The 20,555-nt window shown below is 48.8% G+C and overlaps 3 protein-coding genes across 8 annotated transcripts in view; 2 read left to right on the top strand and 1 right to left on the bottom strand.

Moving 5' to 3' along the window:
• PLOD1 (procollagen-lysine,2-oxoglutarate 5-dioxygenase 1) overlaps positions 1–6,670 on the top strand; it is a 41,452-nt gene extending 34,782 nt beyond the window's left edge. Inside the window, exons 17-19 of the mRNA XM_079986936.1 lie at positions 814–960; positions 3,157–3,282; positions 5,168–6,670. Of these exons, the coding sequence (XP_079843062.1) occupies positions 814–960; positions 3,157–3,282; positions 5,168–5,323 (429 nt within the window). The 3' untranslated portion in view covers positions 5,324–6,670. The remainder of the gene's footprint in view (positions 1–813; positions 961–3,156; positions 3,283–5,167) is intronic.
• Positions 1–20,555, bottom strand: part of LDLRAD2 (low density lipoprotein receptor class A domain containing 2) — a 790,445-nt gene that overhangs the window by 651,248 nt on the left and 118,642 nt on the right. The window lies entirely within an intron of this gene.
• MFN2 (mitofusin 2) overlaps positions 10,917–20,555 on the top strand; it is a 42,388-nt gene continuing 32,749 nt past the window's right edge. The window contains exons 1-3 of one of the 5 annotated variants that reach the window (XM_079986922.1): positions 10,917–11,004; positions 16,736–16,857; positions 19,981–20,159. In XM_079986922.1, coding sequence (XP_079843048.1) covers positions 19,985–20,159 — 175 coding nt within the window. In that variant the 5' untranslated portion in view covers positions 10,917–11,004; positions 16,736–16,857; positions 19,981–19,984. Of the gene's footprint in view, positions 11,217–11,422; positions 11,445–16,735; positions 16,858–19,980; positions 20,160–20,555 lie in introns of those variants that run through there. The other 4 variants (XM_079986921.1, XM_079986920.1, XM_079986919.1 and 1 more) reach the window with 4 other exon arrangements.

The raw sequence follows: 20,555 nt of genomic DNA, 5'->3' as shown, positions 1-20,555 counted from the left end.
TTCCCACCACATATGATAAAATGTTCCCTCTTTTTCTTTGCATTTCCAACCTCGGATTTACAAATCAGTCCCCTGAGAAAATCCTATAATTCCTATTGAAGTTGAAAAGTCTCCCTGGGTTCATTGGGAAAAAATCTGGTAACCTTAGTGTATTTGGGCCAGTCGCCACCTGTTAGCCTCCCACTGTTGCTGCGATCAAATGGAGAGGAGGGGTCTTGTGTGCACCTCTGTTGCTCATCAGAAGGGAGGTGGGATAGAAATACAATAATAAAACTCAAATGCATCTGGGTATTGGGGGTCTCCCAACGAGCCATCGCTATTTGCACGCTTAACCAGTGTGGTATACAGTGGTACCTCGGGTTACATACGCTTCAGGTTACATACGCTAACCTAGAAATATTACCTCGGGTTAAGAAATTTGCTTCAGGATGAGAACAGAAATCGTGCTCTGGCTGTGCGGCAGCAGCAGGAGGCCCCATTAGCTAAAGTGGTGCTTCAGGCTAAGAACAGTTTCAGGTTAAGAACGGACCTCCGGAATGAATTAAGTACTTAACCCAAGGTACCACTGTAGTGGTTAAGAGCGATAGACTCGTAATCTGGGGAACCGGGTTCGCGTCCCCGCTCCTCCACATGCAGCTGCTGGGTGACCTTGGGCTAGTCATACTTCTTTGAAGTCTCCCAGCTCCACTCACCTCACAGAGTGTTTGTTGTGGGGGAGGAAGGGAAAGGAGAATGTTAGCCGCTTTGAGACTCCTTTGGGTAGTGAAAAAGCGGGGTATCAAATCCAAACTCTTCTTCTTCTTTACCTGGCAGGACACCCGGATCCTGGGCGGATACGAAAACGTCCCGACGATCGATATCCACATGAACCAGATCAACTTTGAACGGGAGTGGTACAAGTTTCTCCTGGAGTACATCGCCCCCATTACGGAGAAGCTGTACCCTGGGTACTACACCAAGGTAAGGATCGGCTCATCTGTCGTTCTGAGAACGTCCGAAATCTAATCAACAGGAATTGGGTCCTGCAGCAGGATTTGAACTGGAGACCCTAAGTTGGTGAAGGGGAGGTGGATGCCATAGGAAGTAATTGCTGGCCGTGGGAAGTAATTGCAGGTAGAGGAGGTAGGTTGGAATATGCACAAATATGCTGTGGCGATCACACAGGGTCCCCGGACGTTTGACGGTCTATTGATCCCTGTGCCACCACTGTGATTGCTTCCCCGCTGCCACCAACCCGTTTCTCTCGGGTGCACACAGAGTCCAGACGGTTGTTAACATTAAACCAAATAAACAAGTTTATTTTACAAGCCTGAACAAGTTTATGGTTTCAGATAATTTTTCTTGTCAGTTTCTTAATCTTAGTTTCTTTACCGGTCTATACCTTCCTAATAACTTCTAACTGATTATCCCAACTGTCTATCTGACTCCTTGTAACAGATTCTCTCACTCTCTCACATCAGACTATCCCACCCGCAGATGTATCCTCCCTCTCTCTTCTCTAACACCTGAATGACCCTTAACAACACTAACTCTAACTCCTCCTCTTGGGTTCCCACTTGCCAATCACTTCACACTCATTTAAACCTTTCCTTATGACCCAGCATGATGTCACCTAGGAGGGCAAACGCCACATATGCGTTTTAAAAACCCCAAGAGGTATTGTGCTGTGGAAGGGCCGTAGAGCAGCTGCCATGCATGCAGAAGGTCTCATCTTCAATCCCCAGGTGAAACTGGGGAAGATTCCCTCTTGAAACCCCGGAGAGCTGCTGCCAGTCAGCGCATGCAATACTGAACTAGATGGCCCAATTCTCTGACTCAGGATAAGACGGTTTTCTGTGTCTTAAGAAAAGGGCCATAGTTCAGTGGTGGAGCACCTGCTTGGCTAGGTTCAGCCTTCAGCATCTTCAAGCAGAACTGGGAATGTCCCTTTTTCTGAAACCCCAGAGAGCCGCTGCCAGCCTGTGCAGACAGTTCTAGATGGGCCAATTGGTCTAACTCAGTATAAGGCGGCACAATGGAGGGCTGTGGCTCAATGCTAGAGTGCCTGCTTGGCATGAAGAAGGTTCCAAGCTCCAGGCAGAGCTGGGAATCTCCCTTGTCTGAGAGCCACTGCCAGTCTGTGTAGACAATCCTGAACTGGATGGACCAAGTAGAAGACAGGTTCCTGTGTTCCTGAGCCACCTTATATGGACTCGGGCTATCAGGCCATCTAGCTGGGCACTGACTGGCAGCACAGTTCACCAGGGTTTCAGGCAAGAGATTTTCCCAGGAAGACCTGGGTCTTTCTCCATGCAAAGCACATCCTCTGCACTCAGCTTCAGCTTGCTCTCCAACTAGTCAACGTTTGGTGGGTGAGGGAATCAATTCGACCAGGTTTGCTGCAGAAGCCAGCGGAGCACATCACTAGCTGGCTGGCGGCTGTGACGTCTCAAACCCTCCCTTCTCTCAAACACTTTTGCAACCTGATTGTTGTTGTTTAGTCGTTTAGTTGTGTCCGACTCTTCATGACCCCATGGACCAGAGCACGCCAGATGCTCCTGTCTTCCACTGCCTCCCACAGTTTGGTCAAACTCATGCTGGTAGCTTCGAGAACACTGTCCAACCATCTCGTCCTCTGTCGTCCCCTTCTCCTTGTGCCCTCCATCTTTCCCAGCATCAGGGTCTTTTCCAGGGAGTCTTCTCTTCTCATGAGGTGGCCAAAGTACTGGAGCCTCAGCTTCAGGATCTGTCCTTCCAGTGAGCACTCAGGGCTGATTTCCTTCAGAATGGAGAGGTTTGATCTTCTTGCAGTCCATGGGACTCTCAAGAGTCTCCTCCAGCACCATAATTCAAAAGCATCAATTCTTTGGAGATCATCTTTCCCAACATCAGGGTCTTTTCCAGGGAGTCTTCTCCTCTCATCAGTTGGCCAAAGTACTGGAGTCTCAACTTCAGGCAACCTGATTGGTCCCTCCCAAACAAAAGTGCCAAATAATCTTTATATACTAATGGCTGCACAAAGCTTATGGGGAGAGGCGAATGCCATTCTTCTGCAATGAAACATCGGTGAAATCTGCTGCCTTGCCATAGACAGATCCTGAACCTGACAATGTTCTGTCTTCCTTCCAATTGCCATGGTGGCCCTTTTCATGATGTTCTCTCTGCTCCCAATTACAGACCCAGTTTGAGCTGGCCTTTGTCGTCCGGTACAAACCTGACGAGCAGCCTTCGCTGATGCCGCACCACGACGCCTCCACTTTCACCATCAACATTGCCTTGAACCGCGTCGGAATAGATTACGAAGTAAGTGCCATCGGAAATCGTTCTTCCGGCCCGAAAAGCACCTGGAACCTAACAGGCTGGGATTCCCAAGAAAATAAGAACAGCCTGCCGGATCAGGCCAATGGCCCACCTAGTCCCATCCAAGTTGGTGGCCGTCGCTGCCTCCTGTGGGCGTGAGTTCCACAGGTTAACTATGGTCTGCAAGAAGTCCTTTATTTTATGGATAGCTCAGTTGGTTAGAACATGGTGCTAATAACACCAAGGTTACAGGTTTGATCCCATATGGGACAAGCTGCTGCATATTCTTGAATTGCAAGGGGTAGGCAAACTAAGGCCCGGGGGCTGGATCCGGCCCAATCACCTTCTAAATCCGGCCCATGGGCGGTCCGAGAATCAGCATGTTCTTACATGAGTAGAATGTGACCTTTTATTTAAAATGCATCTCTGGGTTATTTGTGGGGCATAGGAATTTGTTCATTCCCCCTCCCCCCAAAAAATATAGTCTGCCGCCCCCCCCAAGGTCTGAGGGACAGTGGACCGGCCCCCTACTGAAAAGGTTTGCTGACCCCTGGGCTAGATGATCCTCGAGGTCTCTCCCAACTCTGCGATTTTATTATCTGTCTTGAATCTTTCAATGCTCAGCTTCATTAGATGTCCACAAATTCCAGGGTTATGAGGGGGGGGGGAATCCCTATTCACTTTCTCTGTGCCATATATGATTTTCTAAATCTCTATCATGTTGTCTCTTACTCGCCTAAAAAGTCCCAAACGCTGAAACCTTTCTTCACTAGCTAACCTCAGTTACCGCTCACAGTTAGCCTGGAGAGAGGTAAACATTTTCTGTTTATTGCATTAATATCCCACCTTTTCTTCCAAGGAGCTCAAGGTGGCATACATAGTTCTTCCTCATTTAATCCCTACAACAACCTTGTAAGGTAGGTTAGATCGAGAGGCGGTGACTGGCCGAAGGTTCCCCCAATCAGAGTGGCATGGCTGAGTGGGGATTTGAACCCTGGTCTCTTGGGTCCTAACCCAACACTTACGTAGAGGCACTCCCACACTTTCTAACACGCCCCTGTGTATAACACGCCTCCTATTTTGGGGGACTCAATATTAAGAAAATGGGGGGGGGATTGCCCCCGTGTATAAGACTACCCCCCCTTTTTAACATTATTTTTTATTTTAAAAAAACCTAGTCTTATAGTACGGTAAATAAAGTCATGTTCTCTCAGGAAAAGCATGCCTGTATTATCAAAGCTGGCTGTCTGATTTAGCAAGAACAGGGTGTCTCTTCTCTGTCTGGCTAGCTAAAGGCTGACTTTTTCCTGCACAAACATCCTTGACACATTCTCAAAACAGTCTGAGTAAGCAGATTCTCCTAACAAAATCCTTTCACATCCTTTAAAAAACAAACAAACAACATTTTCTTCGCATATAGGCTATCTATCAAGGCATATACAGTAAAGGTAAAGGTAAAGGGACCCCTGACCGTTAGGTCCAGTCGTGGCCGACTCTGGGGTTGCGGCACTCTTCTCGCTTTATTGGCTGAGAGAGCCGGTGTACAGCTTCCGGGACATGTGGCCAGCATGACTAAGCCGCTTCTGGAGAACTAGAGCAGTGCACGGAAACACCGTTTACCTTCCCGCCGGAGTGGTACCTATTTATCTACTTGCATTTTGACGTGCTTTCGAACTGCTAGGTTGGCAGGAGCAGGGACCGAGCAACGGGCGCTCACCCCGTCGCGGGGATTCAAACTGCCGACCTTCCAATCGACAAGTCCTAGGTTCTGTGGTTTAACCCACAGTGCCACCCGCGTCCCTTCAGCATATACAGTACTGTACTATAATTCCACTACAAAAGCTTGTTGCTGTTTTTTTTTAAAAAAAATGTTATTCCTTCTTTTCAGGGCGGAGGCTGTCGGTTCCTGAGGTACAACTGCTCCATCAGAGCGCCCCGGAAGGGGTGGACTCTCATGCACCCCGGCCGCCTGACCCATTACCACGAAGGCCTCCCCACCACCAAAGGCACCCGCTACATTGCTGTGTCCTTTCTTGACCCTTAGAGCTGCCTCTTCCGGAAGGACAGAGAACGGGGAGGGGGAACCCTTTCTTCCCATTTTTATGCCTCTGCAGGAAAAGCTCCACCAGGAATGAGGAATCCCTTGAATTTACAGAAAGGATTGGAGACAGATCCGTCATGTCTGCGCCCCACCTCTTGAGGAGGGCGTCCAGTTCCAAAGTCAGGGTGTTCCAGGCCGAAGATTTCCTCCTCCTAATTAGCATCCTTCCTCCTAATTAACCTTTAACATGCGGCAAGATCCTTTGGAAATTTATCCCACTCCAGCCTTGCTGAAACCCTCCAGTGTGGTGTAGTGGTTAAGAGCGGTAGTCTCGTAATCTGGGGAACCGGGTTCACGTCTCCGCTCCTCCACATGCAGCTGCTGGGTGACCTTGGGCCAGTCACACTTCTCTGAAGTCTCTCAGCCCCACTCACCTCACAGAGTGTTTGTTGTGGGGGAGGAAGGGAAAGGAGAATGTTAGCCGCTTTGAGACTCCTTAAAGGGAGTGAAAGGCGGGATATCAAATCCAAACTCTTCTTCTTCTTCATTTTGTTCCGTGAGGACAGCTGCCTCAACAGATCCTGCCCACTGTTCTGCCATCATCCCTGGTGGTCAAAATTCCCAGTCAGGGAAGCAGCCTCAGTTTTTAGCCTCCAGCGAAGGATTTCTCCGATTCTGCTTTTGTAGCATCTATTTAGAGACAGCCCAAAGTGTTTCTCTATACCTCTAAAGCACATGGTTCCCTTGACCCCAAGAATCCTGGGAAGTGTAGTTTGTTAAAGAGTGCTACAAATCCCAGCACCCTTAAGTGTAAACTGCACTTCTCATTATTATTATGGGGGGGGGGGAGCCATCTGCTTTCAATGTGCCAGTGTGTACACAGCCCTAGACTTCCAGGCAGAGCATCCAATTGGTGCCTCCCAGTTATTGGTAAATATATAATAATAAACTGAATAATTTTGCAATTTAGTCCCCTTTCTCGCATTGCAGTGGCAGCCACAACTCCCCCCTCCTACCGCCACCCTGACATACACTGAAGTGGTAAGGTGATGGCAGAATGAAAACATTAGCTGACTTCACTTCCTCCTGTTCTGCAACGTGGGCAAGAGAAAGTCAAGTCAGTGGAGGCACCAATTTGCTAGGCAAATTCCTAGCATTCTAGGAATTTCTCCCCTTGGTCTGACGTCCGAAACAGATCAAAGGCAAGCCCCAGAGAGGCACTTTCCAAAGAGCTGTACGTATTTATTTGGGAAAGTTGGCCCCTTTCTTAGTAGGATGCCTAGTTTTCCTGCACAAAAAGTTGTACAGATTTCGACCGGAGATTTTTACAGTAAAAAGTTTACAAAAACATCACAACGACTGTTGGTTTTCTTTACCGGTGAGGACACTCATAGAGGGAGGTGTCCCAATTCGCATTTCAGACACTTCACTGTACGGGGAGGAAAGTCAGTGTTCCTGCTCTTCTTAACTCTTCACTGGAATAGATTCATCAGCAATGTCAGGCGTTTAAGCTCTGGGTAGCAAAGCAGAGACAGATCTGCAAATTTTTGTGTGTGTGTGTGTGTGTGTGTGTGTGTATGAGAAAGAGATAAATTCCAGAGAGGCCATTCTGTTAGGCTGCAATGGATTGTATTGGATTGATTTGCAGTGCCCCTTCCGATCTTCAGGAGGAGGGGGGGTTGTGGGATCACGACCCCGCCCACACTCACTCTGCGAGGCTGGCGTCAGCCTCGCAGGAGACAGGGATTCACCCAATTAGCATACTCTGTGGCGCCAGCCAATTGGCTGGCGGCAGGGGCGGGCCTTCCTAGGGCCACTTAAGGTCAGGGCAGCCCCTGGCTCGCCCCCTTTCTTCCCTGGAGACGACGCAGTTTCCCACCCACCCGCCCTTTAGGTTTTGCCACTGACCTTGCTATGGGCTTCGGCTGGTCGCCGCAAGGGGCCTGGTAGGAGTTTTTCCATTTGGCTAATTGGCTGGTTTTGTGAGCCACTTGGTTTTTTCGCCTACCTCGTAGCAAATCGTCACAACTCCCTCGGTTTTGGCGGTAGGCATTGGCCGGGGTATTATCATGCAGATGAGGTTGGGGGGGAGGAACGCCATCACCTCCCCCAATGCTTGAAGGGTAGTTCGTTAAAGGACTCCGAGGGGCGACGCCTCGTCCGAAACCTACGGAGGCTAGGGCCTAAAGCGCGCCCCCGAGCGGTAACCCCTCGGGGAGCGCCTAGGGATAAGCATCTCGGGTGGCTCCCCCTGTTGGTGTTTAACCCTTCCCAGTCAGACCGGATAGTCGGTTAGGGCCAATGCCTAAAGCCAATACCCTTCTTTCCTGTAATCAATAAAGTTGTGGCCATTTTCGCCCATTAACCTAAAACTCTGTGTCCGTTGTCTTCATTTATTCCACCTGTGGGGGGGAGGGAATAGCCACACAATCACTTGTTGTTTAGTCGTGTCCGACTCTTCGTGACTCCATGGACCAGAGCACGCCAGGCACTCCTGTCTTCCACTGCCTCCCGCAGTTTGGTCAAACTCATGCTGGTAGCTTCAAGAACACTGTCCAACCATCTCGTCCTCTGTCGTCCCCTTCTCTTTGTGCCCTCCATCTTTCCCAACATCAGGGTCTTTTCCAGGGAGTCTTCTCTTCTCATGAGGTGGCCAAAGTATTGGAGCCTCAGCTTCAGGATCTGTCCTTCCAGTGAGCACTCAGGGCTGATTTCCTTAAGGATGGAGAGGTTTGATCTTCTTGCAGTCCATGGGACTCTCAAGAGTCTCCTCCAGCACCATAATTCAAAAGCATCAATTCTTCGGTGATCAGCAGTCACTTCAGCACCAGATAAATAAATAAAAACCACCCCCTTGGCCCTTGCTTACAGAGCACAGTGACCCATTGGCGTATACAGGACAATGTGATATTTCAGGGATCCTGGTCCCAGGCTGTGTAGGGCTTTTGACACCCAACTCGACACCTTGAACTTGACCTGGCAGCTAATTATCTGTGCTCAAAGCCATTGGCATCTGTCTGTCCCAGACGACGGTGGAGGAGAGCATCTTTGGGAGTGAAGGCACAGCATTGGAGAGTTTCAGCGCTTGCTTTGGCTGTCAAGACAGATATGGGAGAGACATGTTTTGTTGCGGCTGGGACAGGTGAGGAGTCTGGTTGTGCAGCTGCAAGTGCACTATGGAATTTTTCTCTGTGCAAAGTGCTTCCTCTTCTTCTTCTTCTTCTTCTTCTTCTTCTTCTTCTTCTTCTTCTATTTATACCCTGCCCCTCTGGCTGGGTTTCCCCAGCTACTCCGGGTGGCTTACAACACATAGGTAAAGGTAAAGGTACCCCTGCCTGTACGGGCCAGTCTTGACAGACTCTGGGGTTGTGCGCCCATCTCACTTAAGAGGCCAGGGGCCAGCGCTGTCCGGAGACACTTCCGGGTCACGTGGCCAGCGTGACATCGCTGCTCTGGCGAGCCAGAGCCGCACACGGAAACGCCGTTTACCTTCCCGCTGGTAAGCGGTCCCTATTTGTCTACTTGCACCCGGAGGTGCTTTCGAACTGCTAGGTTGGCAGGCGCTGGGACCGAGCAGCGGGAGCGCACCCCGCCGCAGGGATTCGAACCGCCGACCTTTCGATCGGCAAGCCCTAGGCGCTGAGGCTTTAACCCACAGCGCCACCTGCGTCCCACACATAAAAAATGGTAAAACATTAGCTATTAAAAATTTTCTCAATACAGGGTGGCCTAGTCTACATACAACGGTACTGTGATGGGATGATGAGCTGCTTGTGCGTAAAAGCTTAGTCCCTCAGGGTTTGCTCAGCTTAGCAAAACTCTGTCTTTAGCGGAGCCCTTAAGCATGGCTCCCTCAGTCGCTGGCAGAATCCGACAGTGGGCGTTTGCGGAATCTCTTCCAACATAAAAGCTCCTTAACGGAAACGCGTCTTCTGGACTCTCGGCGTGACAGTTTCCGGCGAGGTGTGGGTGTCCCTATAGGAGGTCCTGAAACCTCCTCACTGTTTTCGCTGGAAGTGTCCCAGAGCCCTTCTTCCGACTCCCTTTCCCTCGGAGCTCCTTCTCTCCCCCTGCTGGTTCCTTCCTCTGCTGTTAAGTCTCTCCTGACCTCCTTGAGCCCTTCCACCACCTGCTCTGATGGCAGTTCCCTGACAGGTACAATAGCTTTATGATTCAAAAAGTAATTGCAATTTGATATAACGTTGAAATTAAAAATTAAAAGCGTATCCTTCGTGGGCGTAGCCAGGCTTTATGTTATGGGGGCAGAACACCCACCTGTTTTCATCACCTGTCTGTTTCTGTCTAGCAGATTTGGAATGTAATGTCTCAACAGCCGTTGTTTTCAATTCCTTTCTTTGGACCCCAAGTGTTCAGAGAAATCTGTCGGAATCTTCAGTCATTTGAAAACTAGGAAGTTAAAAAATTAGCACCAGGGAGTACCTTTCATGTGGTTAATGAGTACATTTTGCAAAATTACAAAGAACACACCTTTTTTTTCATCTTACTTTTAAAAAATCTAAACTAAAACAAGTTTTCCTGGATTGCTGAAAACCATTTCAGCATTCCCTTCTCAAATTCCTCCTTTTCCCCCAATGCAGTTTTTCTGTACACACTCAGTTAGCAGACTCCCCTGTCTTTACTCCCCATAACTAATAGTGCCACTGTATTCTGCTCTGGTCAGACCTCACCTGGAGTACTGTGTCCAGTTCTGGGCACCACACTGACAAACTGGAACGTGTCCAGAGGAGGGCAACCAAAATGGTCAAAGGCCTGGAAACAATGCCTTATGAGGAACGGCTAAGGGAGCTGGGCATGTTTAGCCTGGAGAAGAGGAGGTTAAGGGGTGATATGATAGCCATGTTCAAATATATAAAAGGATGTCACATAGAGGAGGGAGAAAGGTTGTTTTCTGCTGCTCCAGAGAAGCGGACACGGAGCAATGGTTCCAAACTACAAGAAAGAAGATTCCACCTAAACATTAGGAAGAACTTCCTGACAGTAAGAGCTGTTCGACAGTGGAATTTGCTGCCAAGGAGTGTGGTGGAGTCTCCTTCTTTGGAGGTCTTTAAGCAGAGGCTTGACAACCATATGTCAGGAGTGCTCTGATGGTGTTTCCTGCTTGGCAGGGGGTTGGACTCGATGGCCCTTGTGGTCTCTTCCAACTCTATGATTCTATGATTCTAAGATACTGAATGAGCTCTGTAGGGTACATATGGTGCATGGCTGAACAAGAGAGAGATTTCCATTTCAAATATTCTGATTATTTCCATTTTTAGTTAAGTATTTTTATTTATTTACTTGATTTGGAGGGGGCAGCTGCCCCCCCTGCCGATGATATCACTACAACATCACTTAAACACATACATACTATTATTAACAATAATGCTATATACAAATTATATTATTATTATTATTATTATTATTATTATTATTATTATTATTATTATTATTATTATTATTATTACAGCCCACATATATCCCGTTGCAGCTTCCAGCCCTGGGACTTAGACTTTCCCTGCAACCTTGCATTGCAGCTGGAAAGAGACCTAACAGGAAACTACATCTCCCATGAGGCAGTGCGCGTGGCCGTCGCGGCTGGCGTTACGTCACCTCCCGGCGCTCCCCTCTGACGATGCCCGGGGCTTGGTTCCTTCTCGCAACAGCGCAGTCCGGGGGAGAAGAAGGTGAAGGTGAGAGGGCAGCGGCGCCTGGGGAGCGGGCGAGGCGAGTGGACGCGTGTCAGCGGGTTCAGACGTGGCAGCCCTCGAACCAAGTGCCGCTTCGCTAAAACCCCACTTGCTTGGGGTTTGGAGGAAGAGGAGGGTGAGGGTGGCGGCGTTCCCTCGCCTGCGCGACACGTGTCGGCTCGGGTCACGCGTGCAAGGTGTGTGCGCGCGTTGGGGTTGGCGGCCAGGTGAGGCTCCGCGCCCGTGGGTCGGGCATGTGCCAGGTGGGCGGGCGCTCGCTGGCTGCAGCCCAGTCTGAAGGGTGTGGCTGGCATGGGTGGCCTTGGGGCGGACTGGCAGGTGCGAGGGGTCGGGGTGAGGGTAGGATCCAGGTGCGGGAACCCCCATCCAGGTGCGGGAACGAAAGCCTGTTCCTTCTGCAAGGTGTGAGCGTGGAGGTAAGCAGGTAGGGGGGTGGCTGGATGCGGGGTGGGTTTGGGGGGCAGCCCCCCAAATCAATAAAAATGCATAACAAAATGAGGTTCTGCACCCCTCAACAAAAGGCCTGCCCCCCTAAATCCTGGCTACGTCCATGGGCAGCGGTGACCCGGCCTGCAGTTCAGGGGCGAGACATCTGCTTTGCATGCAGAAGGTTTGATACCCGGAATCTGCAGGTAGGACTGGGGCCAGGGCCGGATTTAGGTTTGATGAGGCCCTAGCAGGTGGCGCTGTGGGTTAAAGCCTCAGCGCCTAGGACTTGCCGATCGAAAGGTCGGCGGTTCGAATCCCTGCGGCGGGGTGCGTTCCCGCTGCTCGGTCCCAGCGCCTGCCAACCTAGCAGTTCGAAAGCACCTCCGGGTGCAAGTAGATAAATAGGGACCGCTTACCAGCGGGAAGGTAAACGGCGTTTCCGTGTGCGGCTCTGGCTCGCCAGAGCAGCGATGTCACGCTGGCCACGTGACCCGGAAGTGTCTCCGGACAGCGCTGGCCCCTGGCCTCTTAAGTGAGATGGGCGCACAACCCCAGAGTCTGTCAAGACTGGCCCGTGCGGGCAGGGGTACCTTTACCTTTACCTTAAGCTACTGAAGGTAATGGCGCCCTTTATATGTCCAGCTGTCCTTTGTCAACAACAAATTGTCACTGTTTTTTATGTTGAATATATGCTATATAGTCCATTACTTACATCATAGGAGCCTACACAACACAAAACACTGTTGCTGTATGTAGATTTTATTTTATTTATTTTTTATCTTATATTTTGGAAATGTACATCCGGTTGTTGTTTTTTGCTTTAGGTTTTTTTGGGGCCCCCAAGAGTGTGGGGCCCTAAGCTATAGCTTGTTTAGCTTATAGAGTGGTACCTCGGCTTAAGTACTTAATTCGTTCCAGAGGTCCATTCTTAACTTGAAACTGTTCTTAACCTGAAGCACCACTTTAGCTAATGGGGCCTCCTGCTGCCGCTGGGCCGCCGGAGCATGATTTCTGTTTTCATCCTGAAGCAAAGTTCTTAACCTGAAGCACTATTTCTGGGTTAGCGGAGTCTGTTACCTGAAGCGGATGTAACCTGAAGCATATGTAACCCGAGGTACCACTGTACGTAAATCCGGCACTGACTGGGGCAAAGGCCTTTGCCTGAAACCCTCAAAACACTGTGCAGGATCTGATCCTGGATATGGCACCTTCCTATTTAAACCAGCCTTTAAATTGAAGCCACAAAAGCGACGGTCTTCCTTTATTTTGGGTGGGAAAGGTCCATGTCTGGTATGCATTTAAAAAGTTCTGGGATCAATCCTCAGCTTTTCCAGGGAGAGGCTCCTGCCCCCCCCCCCCCCGAAACCCTGGGCAGCCGCTGAGCCTCTTGTCTGACTCTGTACAAGACAGATTCCTGTGTAAATAAGCCAGGAGAACTTGAATTCTACTTCATTTTGGGGCAGGGGGAAGACCATATACTGTATTTTTCGCCCTATAGGACGCACTTTTTCCCCTCCAAAAATGAAGGGGAAATGCCTGTGCGTCCTATGGGGCGAATGCAGGCTTTCGCTGAAGCCTGGAGAGCGAGAGGGGTTGGTGCGCACCGACCCCTCTCGCTCTCCAGGCTTCAGGAGAGCCGCAGCCCCAGTCCCACAAGGTCGGGGGACAGCGGGGAGGCGGAACGCCGCCATCCCGCTGTCTCCCGATGTGGTTTGGAGGCTGACGGCGGGGAGACGCGTGCTTCTCCCCGCTGCCTGCCCCGCAAGCTCCGGGGACAGCTGGGAGGCGCAGCGCGTCCTCCCTCTGTCCCCGGACCTGATCTGCAGGCGGGCGGCAGGGAGAAGAGCGCTTCTCCCCGCTGCCGGCCCCACAAGCGCCTGGGGGGGGGAAATAAATTTTTTTTTCTTTATTTCCCCCCAAAAAAACTTGGTGCGTCCTATGGGCCGGTGCGTCCTATGGGGCAAAAAATACGGTAGTTTAGGGATAGAACATTTGATTTGCAGGGGAAATGTCCCAGGGAGAAGCTGCCTGCCTGAACCATGCTAGCCAATATACCAAGGGCACCAGAATCCTTATAAAGCACTTTTTCATGTCTTTTGGTGATAGTATGGTGGGTCCTTATGTGTGTTGGTGGGGGCAAAGCAGCTCAAGTTACTCAGCTGCCACATGCGGCTAATGGGGGATTTTTTGAACAGAACACTCCTACTCAGAAGTAAGTCCTACCAAATTAAAGTGACTTACTCCCAGGTTGGGTAGGGCTAGGACTGCCTCCTCAGGCTCTCTTTAAGTTTATATTTATTTATATCGTGCCTTCCCCCTGGAACTGGGACTTTACACAGCTCGCAAAAATTATAAACTGTTGGAAACATTGCAAAGCGAAAAACAGATACTATCTCAGAAGTAATTAAACTGTGCTAGAATTGAAACGATGGAAAGACAAATTTGTTAAAATTCAGGTGGTGAAAACTGCAAAAGCTCTTCCTTAAAAAAAACCCAGCCAATTAGCCCCCAAAAGAATGGCGTTGACCTGCCTGTGAAGGACAGCAAGGAGGGAGCCAGGACTTCTCCAGGGGGGGAGGTCCAAAGTCTGGGAGCAGCCACCGAGAAGGCCCTGTCATGCAGCCCCCATCCAGCTTGCTTGTGGGGGTGGCAGGATCGAGAGAAGGGCCTCCCCGAAGATCTCAAAGCAGGTTCATGTTGAGGTCATTGGATCTTTCACATAACTTGGACCTCAGCCCTATAGGGCTTTATGTGAGGTGAGGGGAGAATATTCTTGAGAATGAGAATAATGATATTTTTTGATCCGGTTACATTACTGGGCATTGTGCCATTCACCATTGGCATTTCTGAAATGTGAGCTGCAGAAAGCTTTTTTTGTTTTGTTTTAAAAATGCTATTCATTTAATTTGATAAACATTTGAATTCGTTTGTATTTCAACTATATGTAATAGCCTTTTTCCTATTTTGGTGTGACCTTATTCTTAGCAATTCTATACCCTTGGACAAACAGTGTGGTATTTCATTTTATTTTTACAGAAAGTAGCTTTAATTCTTTATATAGTTTTAAGTACCTAGGCCTATACAATTATGTGTGACAGCATGTGAGGTGGCCGTGATTTAAACAGTTGACGTTTGCCCATGAATAAACATGTATATTAACTAACTGTATCATTTTCAATGCATTAAAATGAATATTCTCCTATTTTAAATGAAGATTCTCTAATATTCTCATTAATCGGGTATATTCTTGAGAATATTCTCCAAAAGATTATTCTCGAGAATTTAACTTCACTATTTATAGGTCAGAACCAGAGCTATGAGTTGTGCTTGGAAACAGACCAGTAGCTAGTTGGGGTTTCTGTAGCAAGGGAGCCTTCTCTTCTCCATAGCCAAACCTGGCCAACAATATGATTGCAGCTCTTTAGGCAGGTTGCATTTTCCTAGCGCTTTGCAAAGGCATGTTTGCTCCCTGGTCTGTGGGTTGCTGACGCCACTGAAGTCCCCCTGGAGTCTTTGCTGATATCTTTTTGGCGCCTTAAGCCTTAACTTTCCCCTGCACGCTTGAGATGGACTGAGCTGATTGTGCTCTGCTGTGCTGCCAAACCTTCCTGTAGCTGTTAGTGGGTTGTTTTATATGTCTGTATTAATTGGGACGCAGGTGGCGCTGTGGGTTAAAGCCTCAGCGCCTAGGACTTGCCGATCGAAAGGTCGGCGGTTCGAATCCCTGCGGCGGGGTGCGCTCCCGCTGCTCAGTCCCAGCGCCTGCCAACCTAGCAGTTCGAAAGCACCTCCGGGTGCAAGTAGATAAATAGGGACCGCTTACCAGCAGGAAGGTAAACGGCGTTTCCGTGTGCGGCTCTGGCTCGCCAGAGCAGCGATGTCACGCTGGCCACGTGACCCGGAAGTGTCTCCGGACAGCGCTGGCCCCTGGCCTCTTAAGTGAGATGGGCGCACAACCCCAGAGTCTGTCAAGACTGGCCCGTATGGGCAGGGGTACCTTTACCTTTACCTTATTAATCGGAGGTGTTCATATGACAACATTTCACATGAATTTTTGCTGGCGTTGTTGTTACGTTTTTAAATTTACCGTATTTTTCGCTCCATAGGGCACACCGGACCATAGGGCGCACCTAGTTTTTAGGGGGGGAAATTATTTTTTTCCCCCAGCCCCAAAGAGCAAAGAAGCATCCCACTGGCTGTCTTGGCTTCCTCTTTAGCCACGCACAACCTCTCCAGCCGGGAGAGGCTGCGCGCGGCTTCGTTTTTAGCCGTGGGGCTGGGGTGGGGGAAGCCCGAGTTTCCGCCGACCCCAGCCCCCAGAACAGGTCCGGGAGCGGAGGCAAGGTTGCGCAGCCTTGCTGCCACTCCTGGAGTTTGCGGGCCTGGGGGAGCGCTCCGAAGGTTTGCGGATAGCTGCCTGAAGCCCAGGGAGCACAGTGGGAGTTGGCACTGCGCTCCCCGGGCTGCAGGCTGCCATCCGCAAGGCTTCGGAGCGTGGGGGGAACTCCCACCGCACTCAAAAGGCTTGCGGATAGGTGCCTGAAGGCTGCATTCGCTCCATAGGACGCACAGAAATTTCCCCTTCATTTTGGGAAGGGAAAAAATGTGTCCTATAGAGCGAAAAATACAGTAAGTCGCCTGGAGGCTTGAGTGCCTAAACAATCTAATCTGATGATTGGTAGATTTATTTGCATGCATTTTTCTCTTTTTGCTGTAAGGAAAGGAGTTGTTGTTTCTGAATAGCATTGAGATATTCCATGTCGTCACCATTGTTTCTGAATGCATTAGAAAATACTTAATAAAATATGGTGTCGGGGAGAAAAATGGTGGAAAGGATGGTGTGTTTCTTGGTTGGATTCAGGCAACACCTACGCTATTTACAGCACCTTAAACAGTTATGGCTTCCCCACCAAAAAACCCCCCCAACACTGGGAACCGTTGTTTGCTAAGGGTGCGGAGAATAGTGTTCTCCTTACAGAGCTACGATTCCCAGAATTCCTTGGTAAGAGGCATTGATTGTTAAGCTACTCTGTGCGGGAAACTGGGGTCTCCTGACACCCCTTAGCACCCCTTAAAAAAACTACAGTTCCCAGGATGCTTTGGGGTAAGCCAGGGCTCTTTAAAGTGATCTGGCGCTGCCTTAAATGTGTGGTGCAGATGGAACCCCAGGGATACGCAGCTGGGGCTTGGGGGCACATGCACAGGAAAAATGCAAACAGCAGCCGTGCGTCTGGGCCATGTGCGTTCTCTAATCCCGTCCAACTTTCTCTCCTTCCAGTGACGGGGGAGCAAATTGGATTTGGAGCAGGGGAGACAGCTTCTTCACCTTTTCTCTGAACCGCTTAGGAAACAAGACGCAGGACATGCTCGCCCTTTGAGAACCCAGCCTGTGCCTTAGAAGTAAGTTGGGCAGCGATTTGGGGTGGGGAGGGAGATGTTCCTCAAACATACACGCATCCATAATTTTATTTGTAAGCCATAATAATAATAATAATTTATTATTTGTACCCACCCATCTGGCTGGGTTTCCCAAGCCACTCTGGGCAGCATCCAACAAAGATTAAAAATACATTAAACCTTTCTGTAGTTAACACAAGGCGCCTTGCAACACGGACAAAATTGCATACTGCAACAAAAATAGCCGTAAACAATGGATAAAACACATTCAGAACGTGCGCAGCCAAATCAAACAGTTCCCACAATAAATCATAGTAAGTTTTAAAATAAAGACACACAAAAAATTATATTTGTAACAGCAACAACTGCAATGATTCACAGCCAAGGTGTGGAACCTACATAGGAACCAACTTCATGAGACCAGGTTTATTTTGATTATGTAAGGCATGGAGAAAGCAGATTCGGAGAGGTCCCCTCCACCCCATAATGCTAGAACTCGTGGACATTCGATGAAGCTAAATGTTGGGAGATTCAGGACGGAGAAAAGGAAGTGCTTCATGCAGCAATTAGTTAAACCGTGGAACTCACTGCCACAAGGTGCAGCAGCGGCCATGGACCTGGATGGGTTTAACAGAGTATTGGACAAATTCATGGATGGCCTTGTTCACTGTTTTTTATTTGTTTGTTTTGTTTATTATTAAATTTATTTATACCCCACCTATTTATATCAAGCCTTTATTCCTGTGCGGGATCCAAGTTGGCTCACAACATCAATTTAAAAAGATAAATCACTAAAATCACACAGTATATAAGTAACCCTATTAAAAACAGCGCTGCAGAAAACTTTAAACCACTTAAAAGCACACACACAGTAAAACATCCACCCACAGAACAATTTGGCAGAACAGTCAGGTGTGTCAAAAGCCCATTGGAAGAACAGCAAAAAAAAAAGGATTTGTCTTGCCCTACTCCTCATCTGGCTCCCAGAGCAGCTTGTATAAGAGCAAGAATACGATGTACAGTCAATTAAAACAAGACAGTACCTGCCCTCAGTTTGCATTCTGAATGGCACAGCATGAAAGGAAAGAGCGAAGGGGAGGGATGAAGTTTCTTGGTAGTTTTTGTTATACAGCACCTGATATTTGGAGGCATACTTGCACCGTATGGGATAAGTTTATTTTGCTCAAATAGCTCTCTGTGAATTTTATTTATTGAATTTGTATATTGCCCTTCGCCGCAGAATCCCAGGGGTGGTTCACAAAATCATTTTCTGTGATCATTTTTCAACACCACCTAAGCTAGCGGCTGTCGCCTTTCCTGGTGAAGAGTTTCAAAATTAAATGGGCTTATTATATCTGAGTGTTAAGAAATACCTTGTGGACCAACATTCTGGAGACCAGAATATTCAAAAGCCATTAAGCGTCTGCACCAGTGTGATCGATACGCACATTCTTAATGGGGTTTTTGCACGCATCCTGCTTTTTCCAGGCCCTTGAGCACCGTGACCCTCACTTGCTTTTCTCTCTAAGCTTATGGTTAGGTAAGAAAGCTGCTGAGTTCCGTCCTCCAACCTTGGCTCAGCTGGCTTGTGTTCAAGATGGAATGATTAACGGGAGCTACTCTCCCTCTGCCGGCCTGAGCCTGTTGCTCTTGCATTCCGCCCCCCCCCCCCCAGCAGCAAATCTGAGCTCTGACTCCCCACTTTAAGCTGTCTCTATTGTTGGCGCTGTGGGTTAAACCACAGAGCCTAGGACTTGCCGATCGGAAGGTCGGCGGTTCGAATCCCCACGACGGGGTGAGCTCCCGTTGCTCGGTCCCTGCTCCTGCCCACCTAGCAGTTCGAAAGCACGTCAAAGTGCAAGTAGATAAATAGGTACCGCTCCGGCGGGAAGGTAAATGGCATTTCTGTGCGCTGCTCTGGTTCGCCAGAAGTGGCTTAGTCATGCTGGCCACATGACCCGGAAGCTGTACGCCGGCTCCCTCAGCCAGTAAAGCGAGATGAGCGCCGCAACCCCAGAGTCGGCCATGACTGGACCTAATGGTCAGGGGTCCCTTTACCTTTACCTATTGTTTCCTGTTCTGAAAGTGGCAGGACTTTGAGCAGGTGGGAGGGGAGAGTGGTTGAAAATAAAAACTTTTAGCATCCCTGGAGGATCCCCTTCTCGATGCAGCTGGTTCGTGTTGCATTTGAGCATAAGAATGTAATAAGAACTTTAAGACGACAACCGAAGAAGAACGGCAACTTAAGTTGACAGAATATGCGCAGCTTGCAGACTTAACAAATAGAATAAGAGAACAAGAAGAACATAACGTTTGGAGAAGATCGGAAAATGTTTATTGAATACAGTGGTACCTCAGGTTAAGAACTTAATTCGTTCTGGAGGTCCATTCTTAACCTGAAACTGTTCTTAACCTGAAGCACCACTTTAGCTAATGGGGCCTCCCGCTGCCACCGTGCTGGCACTGCGTGATTTCTGTTCTCATCCTGAAGCAAATTTCTTAACCTGAGATACTATTTCTGGGTTAGCAGAGTCTGTAACCTGAAGCATCTGTAACCTGAGGTACCACTGTATATGGGAAATAATTGTGTACAGAGGAAAACGCTGGCGGTGTTAAGATAAATTAAACAGTGTAAATAAGTTTTGATGGATGCAATAATAGAATACTGAGTGGTAAAGATTTAGTAAAATATGCAGGAGTTTATGATGTGTAAAATGGACCATGGAAAGAGAAGAAGGGAAGTCATGGATATCTCAAGGATGTAAAAATGAGTACGTTAAATTGTAAAACAGAAAATTTAATTAAAAATTTTATTTATATATATATATATATATATATATATATATATATATATATATATATACACCCACACACCCACACACACAAAGAACGTTAAGACGAATCTTGCTGGATCAGGATGGTCCAGCATTATCCGAGCATATTATTATTATTAATGGTCCAGTCCTCTTTTACAGCCATCTAGGTTGGTGTCCATCAACACCACCTGTGGCAGTGAGTTCCATAGTTTAACACTGCACCGCATGAAGAACCACAGGGTTTATCTGACTGTTTGCTCCTCTCTTTCCCTCTTCCCTGCCCCACACCTGCCCCTCTCGCCCCCTATAGCGCAATGTCCCTGCTCTTCCCTTGCTCCAAGTCCATTGTCTCCGGCAAGAAGGACAAGAGACACATGGCGGAAGTCAACGCCTCCCCGCTCAAGCACTTCGTCACTGCCAAGAAGAAGATCAATGGCATCTTTGAACAGCTGGCTGCCTACATCCAGGAGAGCTCAGCATTCCTGGAGGGTAAGGCGGCCTCTTCTGCGTGCCGTGTTTTCAAAACAACTTGCCTGCTCACCACGGGCGACGAGGAATTTGTGTAGGCGAGCGAGCCCAGAATAAATGGGGGCGGCCGGTTTAAATTGGAAACATAAGCTGGTGTGTACGGAGTCGGTGCTAAAGATGAACCAAGAATCTAGTCCTCATGGTTCTGAATTTAAACAGAAACCGGGGAAGCTGCCGTATACAGTGTCTACCTTACCTAGGAAGCTTACCCAGTCTGCGGTTCTCCAAAGTCTTCTTTCAGTTGCTGCTCTCCTTTTAACTGGAGAATGACCTTGCAAGATTCCCCTGGCCTGAAACTTTGGAGAGCTGCTGCCTGTCCGTGTAGACATTACTAGCTAGATTGACCCAAGGGCAACT

This window comes from Podarcis cretensis (genome assembly GCF_951804945.1).
Source record: "Podarcis cretensis genome assembly, chromosome: 8".
Classification (NCBI taxonomy): Eukaryota; Metazoa; Chordata; class Lepidosauria; order Squamata; family Lacertidae; genus Podarcis; species Podarcis cretensis.
Note: the sequence above shows the minus strand (reverse complement) of the source record. Positions and strands in the feature narration are given on the sequence as shown.